This window comes from Acanthochromis polyacanthus, chromosome 13 (assembly GCF_021347895.1).
Source record: "Acanthochromis polyacanthus isolate Apoly-LR-REF ecotype Palm Island chromosome 13, KAUST_Apoly_ChrSc, whole genome shotgun sequence".
Taxonomy (NCBI): Eukaryota; Metazoa; Chordata; class Actinopteri; family Pomacentridae; genus Acanthochromis; species Acanthochromis polyacanthus.
In genome coordinates, this window is record NC_067125.1 from 36177343 (window position 1) to 36198869 (window position 21527).

Here is a 21527-nt window from a genome sequence, read left to right on the forward strand (position 1 = left end):
TAAAAAAGACTCAACTAAAAGCTTTTTCATGACCCTTTGCATTATTTATACTGCAGCTTTTCTGATTAAACTTGGTATGACTTATTTGAATGGTTGAATCTGTGAAACGTCATTTTTCTTGAATCTGATGCAGAGCACTAGCACGGTGAAGCTGACAGACCTTACTTGCTTTTCATCCTTCTCTATGCATATGCTCATGTTTTACATTATTAATGAGTGATTCCTCCTGCTCCTATGAGATCCTGAGCTGGGGGTCACATGACGGGGGAGAGATGGGCAGATAGGAACAGGTTAGCCATGAATGGGAGATGACAACATGCTTCTCCCTCTCTCTCCCTCTCTCTCTGTGCTGTAGCGTACACTACTACCCTCTGCAGCCATAACGATGCAAGACGAGATGAGGAGAGGAGGATGGTGGAGTGAGGCAGGGCGGGGCTGCTGAGTGACAGAGGCAGGAGAGGGAGGAAGCTGCTCAACAGACGAGGAGGAGGAGGAGGAGGAGGAGGAAGGGTAAATCCACAGGACCAGAGTGCCGGCAGCAGAGGAGGGGAGGGGGGGCTTCCAGACTGGATGGGCCCAGCAATGCCTTGATGGAGCATGGGCCAGGTTTTAGGATTCTCCCACTGCCGTGAGTCTGCTTTTGTTCTGCTGTTTCAATCAGCTTTTCTGCACAAGAGCTCCGCTGGTCTCACTACATCATCGTCACATGTATCTTCCAGCTCAGCATCTTTTCTTGCTAACTGCTGTGAGCACCGTACGTGTTAGCTCGCCTGCTCCCCTCCCTGCCTCTGCCTTTAATAAACACATGGCTGGATGGATGGATGGATGGATGGATGGATGCAGGAGCAGACTTGTTTTGTTGTCATTGCTTTGCAGATGTTTCTATTTGGCTGTGCAGTCAGGCAAATTAGGAGTCATTTCTCCCTCAGAGCTTCTGTTGTGCTTTCATGCCTGTGTTTTGCATCGTCTTTTTGCCACAGTGTTCTGCTGATATTCTCCACAGCTGAATTAAAGCGGCTGGTTATCTGCATGTGGTCATACAAATGAGAATGTGGTGCTCTCATTGCTTCTGCCTGGTTTATTTATTAACTAGTGCCATGCTGGCTATCTAATGTAGAGAAGGCCTTTACAGCTGCCAGTTCAGCTCTGTAAGGAAATGAATCAATATGCAATGACCTCCAGTGTGCGACTGTAATACTCACATTCCTTCAATCTGTAATTGATACACATAGTTTCATGTTCAGTGGCCTGTGCAGTTATTGTATAGAGAGGTTAATATTTGTTAAACGGGTTAAATACTATTATTACTGTATTTTAATGTGTTTTCTTCAGCCACATGAGGCAGCTGATTGAAAAAATGACTCATAACAAGGCACTGCAGTGTTTGTTGGTGCTACCGTTAGTACACCTACGTTGGATGTTGTGACAGGAACACTAGTGAGATCAATGTGAGGTGGAGGCAAGAAGGATGATTTGCAGCAGCATGGGTTAAAACACAGCAGCAACACATTTCTGTCTGTGTTTCGCTACGGCGTGTTTACCTGCAGATTTACGTCAAAGTGTGACTGTTTTCTTCCAGAGGAATATGGCTCTGTGGCGTCCACCCCAGACTCGACTCCTCCGTGCACTGATGGTAAGAATCAGACACTTAACACCCTGTGTATCGATCCACTTTTGAGATATTTTGCCGTACAACCCTTGTAGAAACAAGAGATTCTTGCTTTGATACGAGTTCATCCAAACACACCTGCTGTTTAACTCCTCTGATACTGACAGTGAAGATCCACAGGAATAAAGGCGCCTTTATAGCAAAGTTTTGGAAGGAGATCTGCTTTTGTGCTTATCAAAGAAAGTTTCATCTTCAATGTGACTCTTTTTTTCTCCCTGACATCAAATCACCCACCTGGGTGCTTTTATCTGAGATATCTTCTTATTAAAAGCAAAAAGACTCTCTGTGCACAGCTGTGAACCAGTTGCAGGAGTCTCTTTCATTGAATCGCCTGCTAATTGTTGCTCCTCTGTCCAGAATCTTTCCTATATTTGCTCCTCACTGATTTCTCTCATGTCTGTGTGTCAGTCTGTGCATCGAGGTGATTGCTCGTCTTGATTTGTCTCCATTCAGGCGGAAATGAGGAGTCAGAGATGTACGAGCTGCAAACAGCCAGAGAGTGGTCCGACGACGACGAGGGGGGAGACCCAGATGATGACGAGGGTCTGGCTTCCTCCCCGTCCATCTGGGGCACGCCTCGTCAGAACTCTTTCGAGCTGACTTTCTCCTACATCGCCATTGCCGAGGCCGAAGCTGTGGGAGCCTCCCGACACCTCCGGGACCGACGCAGAGGAGGCTCCAGGGGAAGCCGAACTCCTCTGATGCGTGCAGACACCCTGGAAACACTGCTGGACTCCCCCGACGTAGACTGGGACCCTCAAGGCTTCCTCGGTCGGGAGGAGGAAGAGGAGGAGGCTTCAGGGAGGAGAGAGCAGGAGAGGGCGGAGGCAAGGACAGCGATGAGGGAAAGGGAGCAGCATGGACAAACTGAGACTATTACAATTCAGCCCTCTCCCCAAAATCTGGACACAGAGAATCAAGGGAGAGACGCAGGAGTCCAAAGAGACGAGAGTGTGACTCAGACTTTCCAGCCTCCCTCTCAGTCATCCCAAATACAGAGCTCCTCACAGACACTCCAGGGTGAGAAAGGGGAGAAATTTGTTGAGAGATGGTTTTAGTGTGGTTAGTAGTAAAAGACTAAAAGATGTAGTCCCTCAAGGCATGTGTCACCACCTTACAGCCGTCTTGATAATGCCCTTGGGCAAAGATTTAAGGATAATAAAACCAGATCGTTATGTAAATAAATAGAGAGCTGTAAAACTACATGTGAAGAGTCGCCAACAAATCTGATAAAAACTCCTCAAAAAGTTTGGTGATGTTGCCCCAGATATGGTTTGAAAAGCAGTTTTTTCCCCACGGTTTACACTTCTACTATGCATTTGTCCAGTTTCAAGACACCATGCCTGAGTCAGTGCAACAACACGGTTTTCTGGATGGTTTCTAGGTTGGCAGATGATTGGCTTTTTGGAGGAGAGTGGTGGGACATGTGTCATTCAAACTCCATAGAATTCTGCCATAGATTTTTATTCCGGATACTTTGTTTACCTAACAGAACACCAAATGAGCCATTTGCACAGCTGACATGACTGCTGCTTGCAGATTGTCCTCATTTGACACTCCATGTTATCATATAGTTTAAATGTCTGTCTGCTGTGTTCGGGTGTGTTTAGACATCACACATAGAAGCTTATCTTTTGGTCAGACAGAACCCTAGTTCTAATAATTTGGTTTTAGCTGAGTCTTCACCGTTCCTGTTGGTACCATTAGTCCTTTATATACCAAGAGCTAATTACATAGTTTAACGTATGACGACCTTTCTATGAGTCGTAGTACATCTGCATTGAGGCAGAAAGTATGACCAAGTCATAAAAATTATGATATTTAGAGGCAGAAGTGTAATAAATATTTTGGCATCTTAGCATCAGAAAGCACATTTTCCAGTTAAAGTATCTGGTGTTACACAAAGCAAAACGACCATAACCCTGTGTAACAAACATACAACTGTCAGTTGTTTTCTTTTTAATCCAGACTCAACGCTAAAGATGCTTTCAGCTGTAATAATAAGGTATTTTCTGCTGTACAATATAAACAGGACATTGTTTCATTATCACATTTTGTAAGGTGACACAACTTATTTGGACTAGTCATTTCAGTCAGTAATAGGTACTTTGAATATGGAGCTTGGAAGACTGCTGTGATCAACATCTGTCTGACATCTTTTGAGTTATTCCATCTCAAATCATCAGGGCCTAGCATCTCTGAACTTTTTTATTATAAACTATGGATGTTTAAAATGGTATCTGTTTCCATATTCAGAGACTACTGGCTCTCCTTGTCTCATATTACAGATTCTGAATCAATGGCATGCTGAGAAATAACGGAGAAAATTTCATTGTTTTGTCTTTATTAGTTCCTCAGATATCATCATTCAAACTTCTCAAATTTCAGTGGATGAAAAAAGTGAGTGATGTTGATTGATGAGCTTTTTTTTTGAAAATTTCTGTAAAAATATTTGATATATAAATTTAAAATTTTAGGGATACTATTGTAAGTATCCATAATTTATGATATGGATTAAAGATGGTCAGCAGTATTAAACTGATTGAAAACTTTAATGATATGAGATGGAATAACCTGTCCTATGGTCAGTTTGGCTTCTAAACAGCACTCCTAAAATGTATTTATGATAATTGCAGAGGAAAGCATATGTTAAAATATGGTACACTTTGCTTTTATTTATGTTTCCTTAATTCAAGCTCAGGATTAACAACATACACTGTATATAAAATAGCATGAAGTGAATCGATATGCCGTCGTCATCATGGTGACATCATCTTCTGTTTCCCGGCAGCAGCATCCTCACCGACCCCTGAGCCAGAGTCTCCCGTCGCCAGGGAAACCATTTCAGTCAAGCTGCTCACATCTGTGCGACCCAGAGGTGCGGCGTCCTCGTCGTCGGCTGCCATTGGCCTAAACTCTCAGGAAGAACTGGTCAGCGATCACTGGTTTTCAGCACTTAACTTAACAGAGGACTCGACAGTCTGCACACACATAGCAGGTACTAACATTAGCATCTCTAACTTTCTTAATCTTTCTGACCTCTTGTCTCTCTGCCGCCCTCCCATCTCTCTGTCTTTGTCTTCTTGCTTAGCAGGATCCTCATCAATCAATACTTTAAATAAAGAAAATATCAGCTTTCAGTTGCAGGGAGACAAAGACAGACCCCCCCTCTGGAAGTCCTCTTCATCATGTCTCCATAGTAACCCTCTCTGGGATTTCCAGAATGATTGGCTCCTTGTAGGGAAAGCATTCCTGATATTTGCTGCCTTTTTGGAGTCCTCACCGCCGATGGTAGAATGCACCAATGTTTTGAAACAGGGAGACTAGAGTGTGTGTGTGCAGTTTCTTTCTGTGCAAGTTTGTGGGAGTTTGTTGGCTCTGTGGGAGTGAGTGAGACGCAGAGAAGTGGTGAAAGAGAGAGCGGCAGATAATATCCCGCCTTCCAACTCGATGGCACTTTAAGTGGACCGTCAGTCAAAGTGGAGCTTGGGCTTATTTTAGTGGATGTAAGGGGGGTAGTAAACCGTCAGACTGAAGATGAATGTGTGGTCAGACTGATGACAGAGTGTGTCCCGAATGAAAACCATCAGATTTCTTTTGGTTTTATTAGTTGTTTTAAGGGCGAATTTCAGTGCTTTATTGGCAAAAGTTTAAGAAACAGTCATATACCAAAACTGACAATGTTGGAGTATTTGACACTTTCTTGAATTAGAAACTGCCTGAATTTTTCCACCTTTAGAGAGGAAGTTTAATTTCTTCTACTGCTCTCTATTCGGACAACATTTAACATATGAAAAACTTCTTTTCTTAAATGCAGAAAGGTGTTTCTGTAGAGCAAAATATCAGGGTATCAAAGATATATGATCACAAATCAGCTCAGTTATGGAATTAAATGAAGACAAGCAGAGAAAATGAAATAAACTTTGTGCTATAACTTACAATAAATACGTGCGTTTGGACATTTTAATAGGCCAACTAACAGTTCATCGTCCAAATGTACAAAATAAAATGATCATTAGTTTCTTAGGCTGGTTTCAGATCTCTTAGTCAGTGCCAGCATTCACAATTTTTGCAGAAATTCAAATAGTGCAATCAAACAAAATAGGTTTTTAGTCTGGATAGCACACTATTGCAAGAAATTATCAGCAGAATTTATAATTCTCAACTGTTAGAAGTGAAAAATGCAACATTTCAGTCATTCAGTGTCAGCAGTGGCGGTAGGACTTAGTGACATAACAGAAAATAGACCCCGGTTCTCCTATTTCAGCTGCCGAGTGACACCTAAATATCAACGCTATGCTAGAAAACCTAATCTGAGTTCAAACCAGCAGCTTAGATTTGTTCAGTTTCACAGTAATTTTTACTTAAGAGGGTTTTGTAAAGCATTGTGTCATAGCTGTGATTCATCTCTTTATGTGTGAAGCTCTTGTAGTCTTGAAGAGTGGTGGGCGGTGCTGCACACCAGATTATTTTGGGCTGTTAGGCTTTTGGACTGCTGAGCGAGCAGGGGGAGGCCAAAAACAGCTCAGAGGGGCGACGGGAGCTCACAGAGAGGGACAGCGGGTGTGAGGGGAAACTCTGGAGCCGCAACCAAAATGGCCAGTAAAGGTGAGACGTTTGGGATGAATGTGAAAATGGATAAATGTGCACCAATGTAGAGCAAGTCTAGCTTACTCAGAGCTGACAGAAAACTCCTGCAAAAAGAGGCTGCGTTTGATTTCAGTTCAAACCGAGCAGGACATGAGACAGAAAAAAAACTGCAGTTTCAAGTGTGAATGAGTGGAAGCCACTTACCGACTTTAGTAGTGGACTCTTCAGCTTCGGTGTAGAGGAGAGGAGACCGAACTGTCAGAGAACTGAAGGTGGGAATTGAGTGGATTTCTCGCTTGTCTCTGATCATTTCACGAGCTGAGTCTCTGGAGACAGCAGCTTCTGTCAGCTGCAGGTCTGCTTGCCTTTAAACTGATTCACAGCCTCTTTATCACGAGTCCTAATTTAAATGAGCACCTGCCATTCAGATAAGTATAAACTGTCCCGTCGTGGTATGCTGCGAGCACATAGTTGTCTTAGTGGGAAATGGCTTCAGCAGCTGCGTTATCTTTTCATTTTAGTGTTTCCTCTTTAGCATGAAGCTCTGGCACAAGTAGAGTTTGTAGTAGGATGAGGTTTCGTGAACACATGATTAAGCTGACTTGAACTGGGTCAAGAGAAATGGATGATGAGGCTAAAAGGAAATGAGATGACATAAAACAGGAGTAAGCACTGTCTTTGGTGTTGTTTATAATATACTGTATGAGTGAGTTAAAGGATTAATGCACTGAAATTCTGTATAAGTATTCGAATTGCATTAAATTTAGCACAACAGCTCATTTGTGGTTTGAATAAAGAACATAAAGGCATATTTGTGCAGCAAAGAAGATAAGCAGATCTACCAAATGTGCCTTATGAATACCATAGTTATGCATTCCAAAAGTGAGAAAAATCATAGTAAGAGTATGGAATGACTGATGGATGACTTTTTAGGATTTTGTTGTCATTTTTCTTTGCATTTAAGGCATCCAATGTACTGTAATGGTCCCTAAAGGTGTAAAAAAAAATGCAAAAACTCAAAATATATCCACTCCTTATGTTCATCTGTAAACTTAGCTTAAAATAATGACTAGAAATGAAGCCTAAATATTTCTAAAGGTAAGCAAATCCACATACTAGACCCTCCAGAAAAACGCGATTATGCGATCGCATGAATTCCCGCATTAATCACCAAAATGCCGCTGATTATGCAGGGGTCAATTATTTCCCAAAAGGCCGCATAATCCCCGCAAAACAGCGCATAATTCCCGCAAGAATCTCACATTTCCACGAAAAAAAGAGAAATATGCGGGTCCTGCTTGATTTCACAATTTCTGCATAAAATGAGAAAACTATAACCAATATAAATGGAGTTGTGAGTGAGTTTTTATGCAACGCCCGGCCTGACGTCATCAGTTCGCGCATTCACACACACTAGAAGCACGACCTGATGCGGAGCGCGGCACTCAGAGACGACAAACAAGAATGGTGAATGCTCCAAGATCACATTTACCTACGAATATTTCAGCCAGAGACCGGGCAAAACAGTACCCAGATTTACTGCACGAAAGTGGGGGGAAACTTTTTTGCACCCCGTGCAACATCGTTCTGGAGCACCGAAGAAAAATCAACAGTGTTGCAGCACTTCTCCAGAGAGTGTGCTGTGTGAGTGAAGGAGTGCACCGGGGTGTGTATGCGTGTGTGTGGTTAAACCCCAATTACAATTTCTTAAAAAATGAATAGGAAAGTGTTTTAACCTCAGAAAGGGATGTGTGTGTCCTAGTAACAGGATGTAGGAGAAGAATCACCTTTTTTCCCAATTCTTACATATTTCGCATCTTTTTGCGTATTTCACAACTATTCGCATACTTTGCAACTTTCCGCAATTTCCCTGCATAAAATGGCATAAAATCCCAGCATATTTATTCGCATAATCAAGGATTTTAGCCCGCATAATCAAGGATTTTAGCCCGCATAATCAAGGATTTTTGCTTGAGTTTTTCTGGAGGGTCTAACATACCATCACCTCTGTAGCTCACTTATTAACTTCTTTATTTAATTTGTACAAAATGTGTCCTAAATTACTTTTTTGTGTAGATTAAGCAAGCTAGCTGTATGGTATTAACTAAAAAGGCTCAAAGGCAGTGGAAGACCATTTCCTCTTTATGCTAAGCTAAGCTAACTGACTGCTGTCTGTAGCTGTATAGACAGCAGCCTTTTCATTTGGGTCTCAGCAAGAAAGCAAATTAGCCTATTTCTAGACCAGACAGCATATCTGTATACTGGAATTTTTATCATCCTAAGAAACTGTATTGCATCATACAGTCTGCTACATTTATATTGAAAGGGGCCAATCAGTCATAGTTTATTAACTTTTCGACCATGTATCTCATAAATCAGTTAAAAATGTACTGAGAAGATAAAGCTTCCCTTCGCATCACCGTCTGCTGAGCTGTGTACGTCCTCTGCTGCATGTGCTGCGTACCAAGCCGATATAATTGGAAACAGTGAAGTCAGAGCTATGTGATGACACTGTTTCTAAATCATCCCAAGCATCTTCTGCTACATAATTTTTGGAAAAGATCATCATATTGGTGCATATATCTGTGATTGACCAATATTAGCTGATAGTACCAGCTGAGTGATGTACTGGTCAGCTCTACCTTTTTCCCAACATGTCACATCATTAGTTTAAAATAAGTGGCTTTAAGGTTTACAGTATGCCCTGCAGTCTCACATGACAAGTCATCCCTTACATTACTCCTGCAGAGTTACTTAGTCGCTTCACCTCAGTGTGTTTAAAAAATCCTGGGTGAGTAAAGTATAAATGCAGGAGGTGGGTCTGTAGTTCAGTATAGTGTGGAATCCAGATTGTTTTGTGCAGATATCATCCACAGGATTACAGCGTTGGTTTCTTACTGCTGTTTTTTCATTATTATTATATTGAATTAGTCACCTGCTGTGCCTCCATGTGCTGCTGAGTATCCCAGAATGACAGCAGCACAAACAAGCTCGCTGGACAGGTGTGCTCCAGGGGCATCATGGGTATTAATTGTGTGCAGTGCTGTTTATAAATAACCCACCTGCTGTCAGTGCACTCTATTCAAAGAGGCTTCCCTTTATTCTAATGCTGAGGCTTAGCATTTCACTGAATGACAAGCACAGAGAACTTTGCCTGTCTGCACAGCATATACTGTAATCACGCAATGCAGGAACTCCGCTTTTACTACAGGCTAGTTTTGATTTTTATCTGATTCCTTTTTGCAATACAACATGGTCCCTCATTGACATTTTACTTCATGATCCACGGGGTGAAATGTGGTGTTTTTCTCTTTACAAAAAGAGCTAAATGAAGGGTATTATGCCCTCCACTGTATATATTAAAGTTGTCCACTCTAGTAAAGCATGACTCTGGACGCCTCAGTCTCCACGGCAGCTGTTGCTGGGTGACAAAGGGAAACTAACAGGGTGTGGAGGGAAGGGGCTGCTGACGGCCTGACATCTGACAGCAGGTGCTGTAAAGGCTGCATTTAAATTCTCCTCGACTGCTCGCTTCCCTCTTTCATCTGAGGGCTAAATTTAGCGAGGCCAGAGCCTGACGGTTCCCTCGGAGCTGCTGTGTTCCGTCATGCCTGAGGCTGGAAATCCCTCTTTGCCTCCTGTCTTCAACCCCTCTGGCCTTCCTGTCCCTGTGTCGGAACTGCTGTATCTTCCTGCCACTCTTCCTCTCTCCAACTTCACCAAAAATAAAAGAGCTTCATTTCCAGCCAAAAGCTGAGGAGTTCAAGTGATGTGGCTGCAGCTGCTCATTTCCCAGTCTATTATCTCTAACCTATGTCAAGGCCTCTGAGGTGCTGCAAAACTGCAAATGTTTTAATCACTTTGCATTAAAATTCAGTTATTCAGCAGCCGCCTGTACTTTTAACCCACTGTCAGCTACTTTTCTAACCTTTCTTATATCTTCTCTCCCTCCACCTGCCTGCCTTGTCTTTCAGTGATGGACCTGATCTACTGGAAGGACACGGAGCGAACCGGCATGGTTCTCACAGGGTTAGTGGTGGGTTTGCTGTCCCTGTTCCAGCTCAGCATCATCACCGTGATCTCCACAGTCTGCCTGGCTGTCATGTGCTTCACCATCTCAGTGCGCATCTACTACCAACTCCTCTACATCCTCAGCTGGGGTGATGGAGAACATCCCTTCAAGTAAGAGGCTGTTTCCCTTTTTGTTTCTTGTTCATATTTTTCTTCGTGAACTTCAAGTGTGGTTAAGACCGAAGGGAGAAAATGACAGAACACATATAGCTGAGTTCACCCCATTAAGTCACAGCATGTATATGTTTTCCAAAGAAAAATTCAGCCAGTCCAGCTTCTTCTCTTTGAGATTCATTTTAACATTTTTTGAGTGTTTGTCTAAAGATTGATTTCTGACACCCCTGTTAAATTATTTTTAAATTAGTCTAGACATTCTGTATGTAACAGGAGGGGATTCATGTTGAAGGACAGCAGCTAAAACGTGAATCACTGTGTTGTTAAATGTCATTATGTGGTATTACGTTACAGTAAAGGAGGCAATAAGAGGCTGAGCAGAAAAAGCAAAACATATATAGAACAGAAAAGCATGAAAATAAACACTTCAGTCTGTTATTAACTTTTTCAGCTTCTCACCTCCTCTGTGTTTTCCCTCAGGTCATACTTGGACTTGGACATCAGTTTCAGTGGCGAGCAGGCTGACCTCTATGTGCAGAAAGCCATCGTCATGGCTCTGTCTGCTGTTGACAGTCTGAAGAGACTCTTTTTCGTTGAAAGCGTTTTTGAATCCCTGAAGGTAAGCAAAGCTAAGAAATGAGGTTAGTTGATTTGTGTGTATGTCTTTTGTTTACCATCTTTAAAGGGGAACTTCGGTTTTCTTCAACCTGGGGTCTGTTTTCATATGTTATTTCATACATGTGAGTGATGGAGAAATGAATTTTCGACATAGCTCCAGTATTTAGCCAGGCAGGCAGCTGAGCAGGTCAGCTAGCGAAAAGTATGGGGCAACTTGCCCCCCCGCGTCAAAGTCCGCCCTAACGTGCTTTTTTTTCCCCCACACTGACCGGCTCGGATAGTCTCAACGAGTGTCCCACAATATAATAGAGATGAGAAGCGAATGAAAACCTCCACATTGCCTACATCTCTGGACGCTAGAAAGCAAATCTCGCTCCAAAACACTGGTTTTGGCGTGAGCTATCGCGCGATTTCGGAACAAGATTTGCTTTCTAGCGTCCTGAGATTTGGATACAGACCACAACAAAGAGCGATCGCCAGGTAATGTGGAGGTTTTCGTTCACTTCTCATCTCTAGTATGTTGTGGGACACTCATTGAGACTATCTGAGCCGGTCAGTGTGGGGAAAAAAAGCACGTTAGGGCGGACTTTGACGCGGGGGGGCAAGTTGCTCCATACTTTTCGCTAGCTGAGCTGCTAGCTGAGCTGCTAAGCTGCCTGCCTGGCTAAATACTGGAGCTATGTCGAAAATTCATTTCTCCATCACTCACATGTATGAAATGACATATGAAAACAGACCCCAGGTTGAAAAAAACCGAAGTTACCCTTTAATGACCCGTCCTCATTTCGCAGAACCTTCCATCCTCATTAAGCCACACATCAGTCCGCCTGCATTCTGTCATTTTGCTCCATCATCTGTCATCTTCCTCCCCTCATCATCCCAGCTCCCTCCATCATTGGGGATGACAGTATCGCTATGCCAACCACCGCTCTCATTATGCCAGCTCCGAGCTCAAGGCTCCTAAATATGGGCGATAGCGCCGATGGCGACTGTCAGTCCCAGTGACATATTTTTGGTAATGGTTTGGAAAGCAGTCTGCCCCTTGAGAAAAAAAATCCTTTCAAATTAAATTGAATTGGGTCTAACAGTGTAGAAGGAAGCAGTGTGCCTTGCTCTTCATGTCTGTGCTGTTTATTCTGCCCCTGGATGTGCTGTTTTTACTGCCAGAGCCCAAAATTATATTAATATTAATCAAGTTTAAATAAATCTGACAGCATCGTACAATTATTAAGTATGGTCTTGCAATCTACATGCATTTTTTTCTGTGCAGCGCCAGCATTTTGCTTTGTTGCAGTTTTTTAGATAAAACTTCAGAGGCTTTAGGTTTGTGCTACTCCTCTGAAAGCTAATCTTTACGCTTGTTGTTGAATAGCCTATAAGGACACAAATGAATTCTTTGACAAGTGTTAGAAATAGCTGGAGCTCAGGTGACGGACTGAGGCAGGATTAATGACTCAGGTCCTCATAGCCACATATTGATGTGTTCTTGAAAAAGACAAACTCGGTCCCTGTGCTGCTTTCACTGCTTTGAATCTGTATGTGAGTGTGCAGGAACAACATCAATACTTTATTCTAAAGCATCTGACAAGTGGGTCAGTTTTTTTAATGCTGAGCATTATGTGCCGTATCTGTATCTGTTTAATGCTGTCTGTGGAGACCGTTAAATTTGAAGGCAATGCCAAGAGTTTTTAAGTACAATATGCATGCCGTATTTAGAGCCTGACCAATGTATCGGTTTGCTGATATTGTCAGCCAATCATGACATGTCACAGACACATTGCTATTGGTATATTTGTTTTCTGATATATGCTGATGTAAAATCTTTTTTGCATAACATTACACAGACACAGTGTGAAGAGATGCTTGGATAACTTAAAAATAGTGTCATCACTTAGTTTGTCCAGTGAGAAGCTCCAGTTCCATTGTTTACAATACTGTCAGCACTGTGCAGCCATAGACTCTATAAAGTGGACGTAGCATCTGGCTCCAAAAATGAAGCCCACCCGGAAGTGTCAAAAACTTGCAATATCCCGCCATCCGCTAGGGTTGGCTCGAAAAAGCTTTTGCTCCATAGACCCCAATTCGTTTTTGGAAAAAATAAAATTTGATAGACTGATGTTTTACAGCTCAGGATTTTTTTCCCGTTAGTTTTCATGGTCAAAATGAGAGATCAGGTGGCCAATCTTAAAATAAATCAATACTGAATTTTAAATAAATCGTTAAAGTTGGCGGAGCCAGGGGGCGTGGCTATACTTGATAGACAGTCCCATTGACTGGTCCTGCCCCGAGTTGCTCTCCGGTCCAGCCTGTTGGATGATGCTTTTTACATCACTGGCTCCAAAAAATCCAAAATGGCGACCAGGAAGTAGCAAAATCCAGGCTTCATTTTCTCGGCGTTGAAACCAACGGGTGACGTCACGGTTAGTTTACGCCTGTGTGCAGCACATGTAGCAGAGTACAAATCACATGTAAGTAGACGGCGGTGCATCAAGCTTGGTCTTCACACTAAGTTACTTACTAGTCTGTGAAATACATTACTGGGGAATTAATCAACAGTGACTCTGTCAACAATATAATCTTATATATAGATATCAGAAAGTCTTACTCTGTGAAATCAGTATCGGCTCCAAACGGTCAGTATTTTCTGTCTGCATAGTCAAGTACTTAAAACAATGCTGAAATGTATTTACACTGTGGTAGCAGTACATATTTAATAAATGTAGAAATATTTGCATGCACAAAATGTATAAAAGTATGCAAAAACTGCAGTTTAAGTGGTTTGGTTACATAAAAATTCCCCTCCTGTACAGTTGTTGTTAATGAGGAAATTAAAACCATGTTCTGAACCAGATTGTAAACATGTTTATTTTTGCTGTAAAATTGGGCATTTTAACATGGGGGTCAACAGGGATAAACTTGCTTTTGGAGCCAGCCTCAAGTGGCTATTTAAGGAACTGCAGTTATTTTGTGATATTATGCAATGGTTTAGTGATGCTTGTAAAATGTCAATAGCTTGGAAATTTTAGAATTAATTAAATTAACATTTTGACAACAAAAAGTCTGACGAATTTTACAAATCTTACAGGAAAAAGGACATTTAAAGGACATTTCTAGAGTCTGCAGAATCAAGAAATGCTCAAAAAGAGATGGAAATAGTTCCAAAATACAGAGCCTGGCAGGGTTTTTACTTTACCGATACAGAATTTGCTAGACGTCAGAACCAGCTATCACTTGTACAGTATAGTAATTTTAAGAAAACTCCACTGTTGGTATTGTGTCAGCATCAATTGAAATATCCATTAATATCCTCCCTAATATAGTTGTGGCATTTTAGTAATTAACCACAGACATAATTAACACCTTTACAGTAAACGGTGATTCAGTGTGAGCTGACTGAGCCCCTAAATCCAAGGCCCTCCTGGTCTCAACCCTGACCTGGCCGGTATGTGACCTGACACACAGAGACGCCCTGGGTTAGTTGGCATCTCTCCATGTGAGACAGGGGTGTCCCATATCCGAGCAACACTGGATCCATTCACAGTGACACTGAGTGATAAATGAGGAAACACCCAAATCCATATTTGGTGTTTTGCATATGGAATGAATTAGGAGAAAGGATAAGGAGAAAAGGATGTTGTGTAAATCATTTTATTGAGTGATTAAAACATTTGCAGTTTTGCAGCACCTCAGAGGTCTTGACATAGGTTAGAGATAATAGACTGACTGGGAAATGATAAGCAACATAATGCAATAAAGGGAAATTAGTTATACTGTAGCATGATGGACTCCATTATAAAAGAGTGAAATTAGAACCACATGGAGCATCGCTGGAAGGTTTTCTTGATGGATTGTTCATGGAAGTTAAGCTAACTCTCTGCAGCTGTTTCTCCATTTCTGTTTTTCTTGGTCTTAGCTCCTGGTTCTGATGTACCTGGTGACATATCTGGGAGAACTGTGCAATGGCCTTACTCTGCTCATCATCAGTAAGAAAAACAAATCACCACTGCACAATTCAGAATTTGTGAATATGCTGTTTATCATATTATCTATTTAACTTTTCCAACTTCTTTCTTTTCCAGGTGTGATCGCTGTCTTTTCTCTGCCAATTTTCTACAGTCGACGCCAGGTAACAACACTTAGTTAATTCAATGTAGTAGTATTTTTTAAATGAATTCTTCATTTCCAAACCCATAAAAATGATTTTTTTTGCCCTGTCTGTAACATCACAGGAAGAGGTGGACGGCTTCATTGCAAAAATTCAGGCCAAGATTGACAACGTCAAGGACTTGTGAGTGTGGCGCCATCTTCTGGCACAATGGTTACAACAACACAACACTGTTCTTACTGAGAAAGTTTTTATCTGAGACTGAGAGTCCGTTGCAATACTCACACTGTATTTATGAGAAATCAAGTGTTTCCTTGTACGATGTATTTACAATAGCTGCCACAATATCCAAGTTCCTGTTTAAAACTGATTTCACTGGAATCTGCTTGATTGATGGGGACATCAAATCAAATCAGGTTTATTTATATTGCTCATTTTAAACCAGCCGGAGTTGTCATGCTATATCATGGGCAATGATAGAAATAACTGCAAAAAAGCAAGACAGAAAAGAGGAAAAAACTTGCAAAATCAGTCCTAAAAAAAATACAAAAATACCGTGACAAATCGGACAACAACTCCTAATTTCAATTTCTAAAATAAAATAATCCTTCCATGCTGAAATATTAGAACCACTAAGAAAAAACAAAATCCACTGAAAACATGTACGTCTTGCTTTGGAACACAAATGGTGTGTGAACATTTAATTAAAGAAGGAAGGAGCTTCTTTACCCTCCAGTCTCGATTATGTTGCATTTAAAATGAGGTCTTCTGAGGATCTTAGAGGTCCAGAGGTAGAATACAGACAGAAAAGTTCTGAAATGTGCCCAGATGCCAACCAATGCGTGGCTTTATAAACAAACAAAAGACAAGTTATTCAGTATTTACAAAACAGCAGTGCAGGGATCCTTGTGTAGTTCCATTTCTTTTAAAAAAAAAACAGTTGGGGGTCTTGCCAGGACTCAGGTACAGAGAGTTGCAGTAATCTTGCATTAACGAAATTAATGCAATGGCCCCAGTCTTGATGTAATTTGGATTTCAATTTGGCTATATTTCTCACTTGAAAGTAGCGTCCTCTGATGATTTAGTTAATGTGTTTGTCAAATTTTGGTGCTGAGTCAAAGATGACACAGGATTGCTGGCAATGGCATGAAGGTTTACTGTCAGTGGCTCTAAGTTGCTGCTGTGGCGTTGGAGAAGGCAAAAACAATCACATTTGTCTTATTGTCATTAAGCTGAAAACAATTTTTCATCATCCAGCACTTCAAACCAAGAGGCAGTTTGTGGTGAATGTGACAAATTTAAAGGCAGCACATCATATAACTCACACGACAACATGGCTCAGTGGAGCTCACATGCTTTACTTGGGTTTGTTGAATTTTCGCATAAAGATAATTAAGTAGATTCAACAACACTGTAATAACATAGCAATTAAATAACATCAAAAAAGACGTTCAGAGGAGGCTGCACAGTGGCTTAGTGATTAGCACTTTTGCCTTGCAGCTAGAACATCCTTGGTATGCGTCCAGCCTCCCCTTTCTGCATGGAGTTTGCATGTGCGGGTACTCCAACTTCCTCCTACAGTCCAAAACACGCTCAGGTTAACTGGTAACTCTAAATTGTCCATCGGTGTGAATGCAAGTGTGATTGTTTGTATATGTAGCCCTGTTATAGACTCCAGCCCCTCCGTAACACTGATGAGGATTAAGTAGTGCATAGATAATGGATGGATGGAAAACGTTCAGAAACAGGGAGGAGTAATGCAATCAGTAAATCGAGTTTTCTTACAGCATGAAGACCCGCAAAATGCCGTTTTGTTTCAGTTCATTTGTTCATTCACTTACAGCACAAACTGGAAATGTTGGCAACAAATCAGAGGTCAAACAGGTTGAGACAACATGATGTTGAATCATTTCCGTCTGACAAGGTGTTGAGAGAAGGAGTGTATTTCTCTTTTATAGTCTAATCACCACAAGTAATTTCTAATCATCTGTGGAGGTTATGCCATGGCTGTAAAGTATTTAGACACAATGATAAAAATGTTGCTGACTGCAGCTTATATATTCATTATCTGACAGCTGTTGGCCTCATGTTGCCCAGCAGATAGTGGTGAATTGTGGGATGCAGTTGGCTCTGAATAAATCCACCAACAGCAAATTCCATCTGCTGTTAGCGGTGCGCCAGAAAGCATTTTAAGGTCACTGACTGGATGTTTTTTGTCATTTGTTAGTTGTAGTTAACATCTACCTTTAGGTTTTTCATGTACATAGTCCACTACCTTCAAATTTCTGCAAAAAATTATATTTTCATAGCATATGTCTTTATCTCTTGTAATCATATGCTGTGTGTATCACATTGGTGAAGAATTATAATATTCAAACCATATTTATATGCAATTATGTTGGTGATACCTTGAAAATAACAATAAAAGCTTTTTGTTTTATCTTTTTTGTCCAAACTGCAGGCCTTTGTTTTTAAAATAATAGCAAATATCTGTAAAATAGCAATCACTTGGGCTGATTTAATTATGAATTTTTTTATTAACAGTTTATTGTTTTCCAAATCAATACAAGTGATATAAAGCACAGATAACCAAGTGAAATGACAGAAAAAACAAAAGACAACAACCCAAACAAAAAAATGAAAACGCAAAAGCACACGCCACCACACTGACACCGTTCAACAATCAGTTACACACCAAATGCAGATCATAGTCACACCAAACTGGCCATCAGTTCAGAGCCAGCCAGTCTGTAAAGGGGTTCCATGTGAGCCTGTGTTGGTCCAGTCTGTCTAGTAGAGAGTACGTCACCCTCTCTGATATACAGCTAGCTGTGCCATTATTGTCATCCATTCTTCATAAGGGGGAGGAAGTTTTCTCCTCCAGTGTCTTAGCAGTATCCGTTTAGCTGTTGTGAGAGCCAAAATAATCCACCTTTTTTCAAAACATGAAAAGTCATTGTCCTGAAGCTCCGTGGTCGATCCCAACATAGACAGTTTTACAGAGATTTGAAACTTTTTGTGCTGGACTTCAAATATAATCTGCTGAATGTTGTTCCATGAGTCTTTAAGTGCAGGACATGTCCAGAGTATATGGAGTATAGAGGCACCACGTCTCCACATCTCCAACAGGAGTCTACTGGTATCAAGCTCCATTTATGAAGTTGTTCTGGTGTCCGATGCCATCTGTGTATTATTTTCAGTTGAATGAACCTATTACCCATTTCTTTGTACATTGTGTTGATCTTCTTTAAACATGATTCCCAGTCCTCAGGAGATATGTCCACCTCCATGTCCCCTGCCCAGTGTTTCTTAACCTTCAGTAAAGGGTCACATAGTTGTTCCTGTAACAGATCGTTAATGTTACGGGTAACGCTCCTCCCTGAGCTTGATTTTGTCAGCAGCTCTTCAATTGGGCTACCTGCAGGGCAGGTAAGCTGGCCTCCTAACCATTTAGTGAGGGCACTTCTTATTTGGACATACTTCCAGTATTGATTATGTGGCAATTTATATTTATCCATTACTTGGTTAAAGCTTAAGTTAATTATGATTTTTTTTAAAATGACAATTTCACACTTAAAAACACTTGTAATTTGCTGTGACAGTATGGAGGTTTTGTGTTGATATAGTGGGATTTAATTTAACACGGGTCATTTGTAATTTAACTTTTTTGTAATTTAAGAAAACAGAAAAAATCTGTAAAAAAAATTTAAAATAACATGAACTTTTTTTTTTTTTTAATTCCAGGTCAAAAATGTTGAATCATGTACTTTTTTTTTCACAGTGTAAGATCAACCTACCTCACTGCCGACACCCAAAATAGTTTGTTTACTTTGTACCTGTCTTCCACGCCAGATGTCACCATCTAAAAAACAATACTAAAATTGATGCTAATGAAATAAAATCAGCTGATTCACCCCCTGAAATCACTCAAAACAATAGAGCAAAATGAGCTAATTCAACCTTTTTAAAACAGTGTAACCACAAGTTTGGCAGTGAGATAACCATCAGGATAACAGGAGATTTCCTGGTCTACCTATTTTATCCAGACCATAGACAATTACAGCACATTTGTGTTGCATATTTCAGACGTGGGACACACCTGTCTACTACCTGCGAGCACATTATTATGCACGTCAGACCTCAATATTGCAATCTTGGTATGGTGGAATATCCTTAAATTGTTGAATTGCACAAGCGCTAACCTCTCCTCTGTCTGTCTCCTGCAGTCTGCAAAGACTTGTCCAGGGTGGCGGCCCTCCTCCTGATCCAACTCCTGGTGGTGCCAAACCCAAAACCCAATAAACACTCATGGACACCAACTTAAAGAGACGCTACCAGAGTCACAGACTGTCACTCAGATGTCTTACTCAGCGGTCTGTGCTCGGAGCTGCAGAGGACAGAGCTCCAGAGACTAGGGAAGGGAAGGGAGGTTATTTAAATGAATGAGGATTGCGCATGGTACTTTATACTCTAACTGTATCTGGGGTCGGAGGATGGGGTTGAGATAATTCTTCTTCGAGGTGAAATCGAGGTGTAGGAATCCTGGATGACACTGATTCCACCACACAGCTTGACATGCGCGACCATCTTTGGAAATACTGTTTTTAACATGTAAAAATGACTTTGAAGGGGCTGTAGTCCAAATGAGGTACTAAGACCATAAATGGGAAGTTCTCACACCGACAGCTACACCTGAGAAAAGAGAAGCGAGTTGTTAAGGTGATTTATGTGAGACGACAAAAACAGGTTTCAATACTGATCATGGCAGCATAAAACTAGCAATTAAGGATGCACGTGTCAGCATATGAACATTTCTGATTATTCATTCTCATGACTGTTTATCTGTGTGTGTGCAAGTATGGCTGTGTCTATGTTTGTGTGTGCGTGTGACATTCTTGACATGCAGCTTGCTGAGTTGAAAATGTTACCCACAAGCAATTAAAGTCACATTTCTTCTTTATTTTCCAAAAACGTTCTGTTTCTTTTCACCCCCACTGACTTTCACTTTGATTCACCACATCACTCATTTTTCTTTTTCTGTACTCCATCGCTTACACCGACGGCTGCTGCTTTCCCTCATTCCTTTGATGCAAAAGGAAAGTTGAAACACAATATTCAGAAAGATGAATGAGCTCCGTAACGCGTTTCAGTGCATCGTAAAATGGAAACACGGCAGGCGGTCGGTCTTTGACTGAGCATCAGAGGTGTTACTGAGGAATTTTATGGTCTAGTAGCCGGGCGATGAAAGGAAAAAGTGCTAAGGTTTCAAATAGACACGCTCTCTGTGCTCTTTATGTGTTTATCTCCAGCCTGGGATCAAACATGTGAAGGAATGTAGAAGTGAAATTACAGCAGGTGCCTTTCTAACTGCAGGTTATAGTGCATGATCTGATTCACAGTACTTACAACTGCTTACAGCGACTTTTCCTCCCGTAACAGACCACTTCTCACATTTACCCGACCATTGCCTTCCTGAGAATGATGTTTTGTATGTGTACAATACTTGTGTGATACCACATGTATATCCTGACAAGGTAACGTATACAGAATTGTAAGTAGATCAATTTTAGGAATAATAAAATTTCATTCAGGATTCTGCTGCAGTTAGAGTCCACATTTCCCTTCGGCAGATGCTTTTTTTTTTTTAAGCTTGCACCAAAACGCTTCCGTTCCAATGCCTTATTTGTTGCATAATTTGTGTGTCTTACGGAGAAAGCTTGTTCAAACAGACATAATCAATGAAACACGACGGCCTGTTGACATCATGTGCTGCTTAGTAATGGACCTACACACCTCCCTCTGCCTCCTGTGTTAGTTGTCAAAGCTAATACAAATGAACTTCTGTCTTATATTTCTTCCAATAATGAACTTAAGCAAAGATAAATGGAATGTTGCTGAAATTAATTTCCCTTTCTAGCCTCAGGGCTTGGTATATATTCACTGAGGTCTGTCTTGTCCAATCATATTTAAGGAAAACTGCTGTTCATGTAGTCAGACGTCTCATTTTCATAGAACTGTCTCAATACCTCTAGATCACCGTTTGTTTAGGTTTTTATATTTGCTGTGTGGATGAAGGAATAAAATAAACAAGGAATTAAGTTGGAATTAGCTGCATTGTAGTGGTACACTGATTATTTTGTATTCTTCAGGAAAACTAGAGTTTTATCCTTGGAAAAATAAACACGGTGAAAAGATAAAACAAGCTTATAGTGTGACTTTTTCAGACAGATTATGAGACAGACTCTTGCACAGATAAGGGAACATTTTGTTAATCTACCAAGTTTAAATTACAAAATTATTGCTGGATTCCCAACAATGAAGGTTGAGAGACCTTTGAAGGTTTTAACGTGGGCTCCAGGT

General features: G+C 41.0%; 1 protein-coding gene across 4 annotated transcripts; it reads left to right on the forward strand.

Moving 5' to 3' along the window:
- Nucleotides 1–270: 270 nt before the first annotated feature.
- Nucleotides 271–21275, forward strand: rtn2a (reticulon 2a). 4 transcript variants are annotated; one of them, XM_051957782.1, is made up of 10 exons: nucleotides 271–628; nucleotides 1548–1633; nucleotides 2123–2689; nucleotides 4461–4667; nucleotides 10234–10441; nucleotides 10925–11063; nucleotides 14976–15045; nucleotides 15142–15188; nucleotides 15292–15350; nucleotides 19394–21275. In XM_051957782.1, exons 1-10 carry the CDS (start codon nucleotides 591–593, stop codon nucleotides 19467–19469), a joined length of 1497 nt encoding a protein of 498 aa, XP_051813742.1. In that variant the 5' UTR covers nucleotides 271–590; the 3' UTR covers nucleotides 19470–21275. The 4 variants fall into 4 exon arrangements, with proteins under 4 accessions (XP_051813742.1, XP_051813743.1, XP_022076590.1 ...); XM_051957783.1 differs by having other exon boundaries at nucleotides 272–628; nucleotides 4464–4667; XM_022220898.2 differs by having other exon boundaries at nucleotides 272–628; nucleotides 1580–1633.
- The last annotated feature ends 252 nt before the right edge of the window (nucleotides 21276–21527 follow it).

Coding starts and splice junctions, on each gene's coding strand:
- rtn2a (XM_051957782.1), top strand. CDS start 591: ATGGAGCATGGGCCAGGTTTTAGGATTCTCCCACTGCC. Junction 11,064..14,975: donor GCGTTTTTGAATCCCTGAAG/GTAAGCAAAGCT, acceptor TCTTGGTCTTAG/CTCCTGGTTCTGATGTACCT. Junction 15,046..15,141: donor CCTTACTCTGCTCATCATCA/GTAAGAAAAACA, acceptor TTTCTTTTCCAG/GTGTGATCGCTGTCTTTTCT.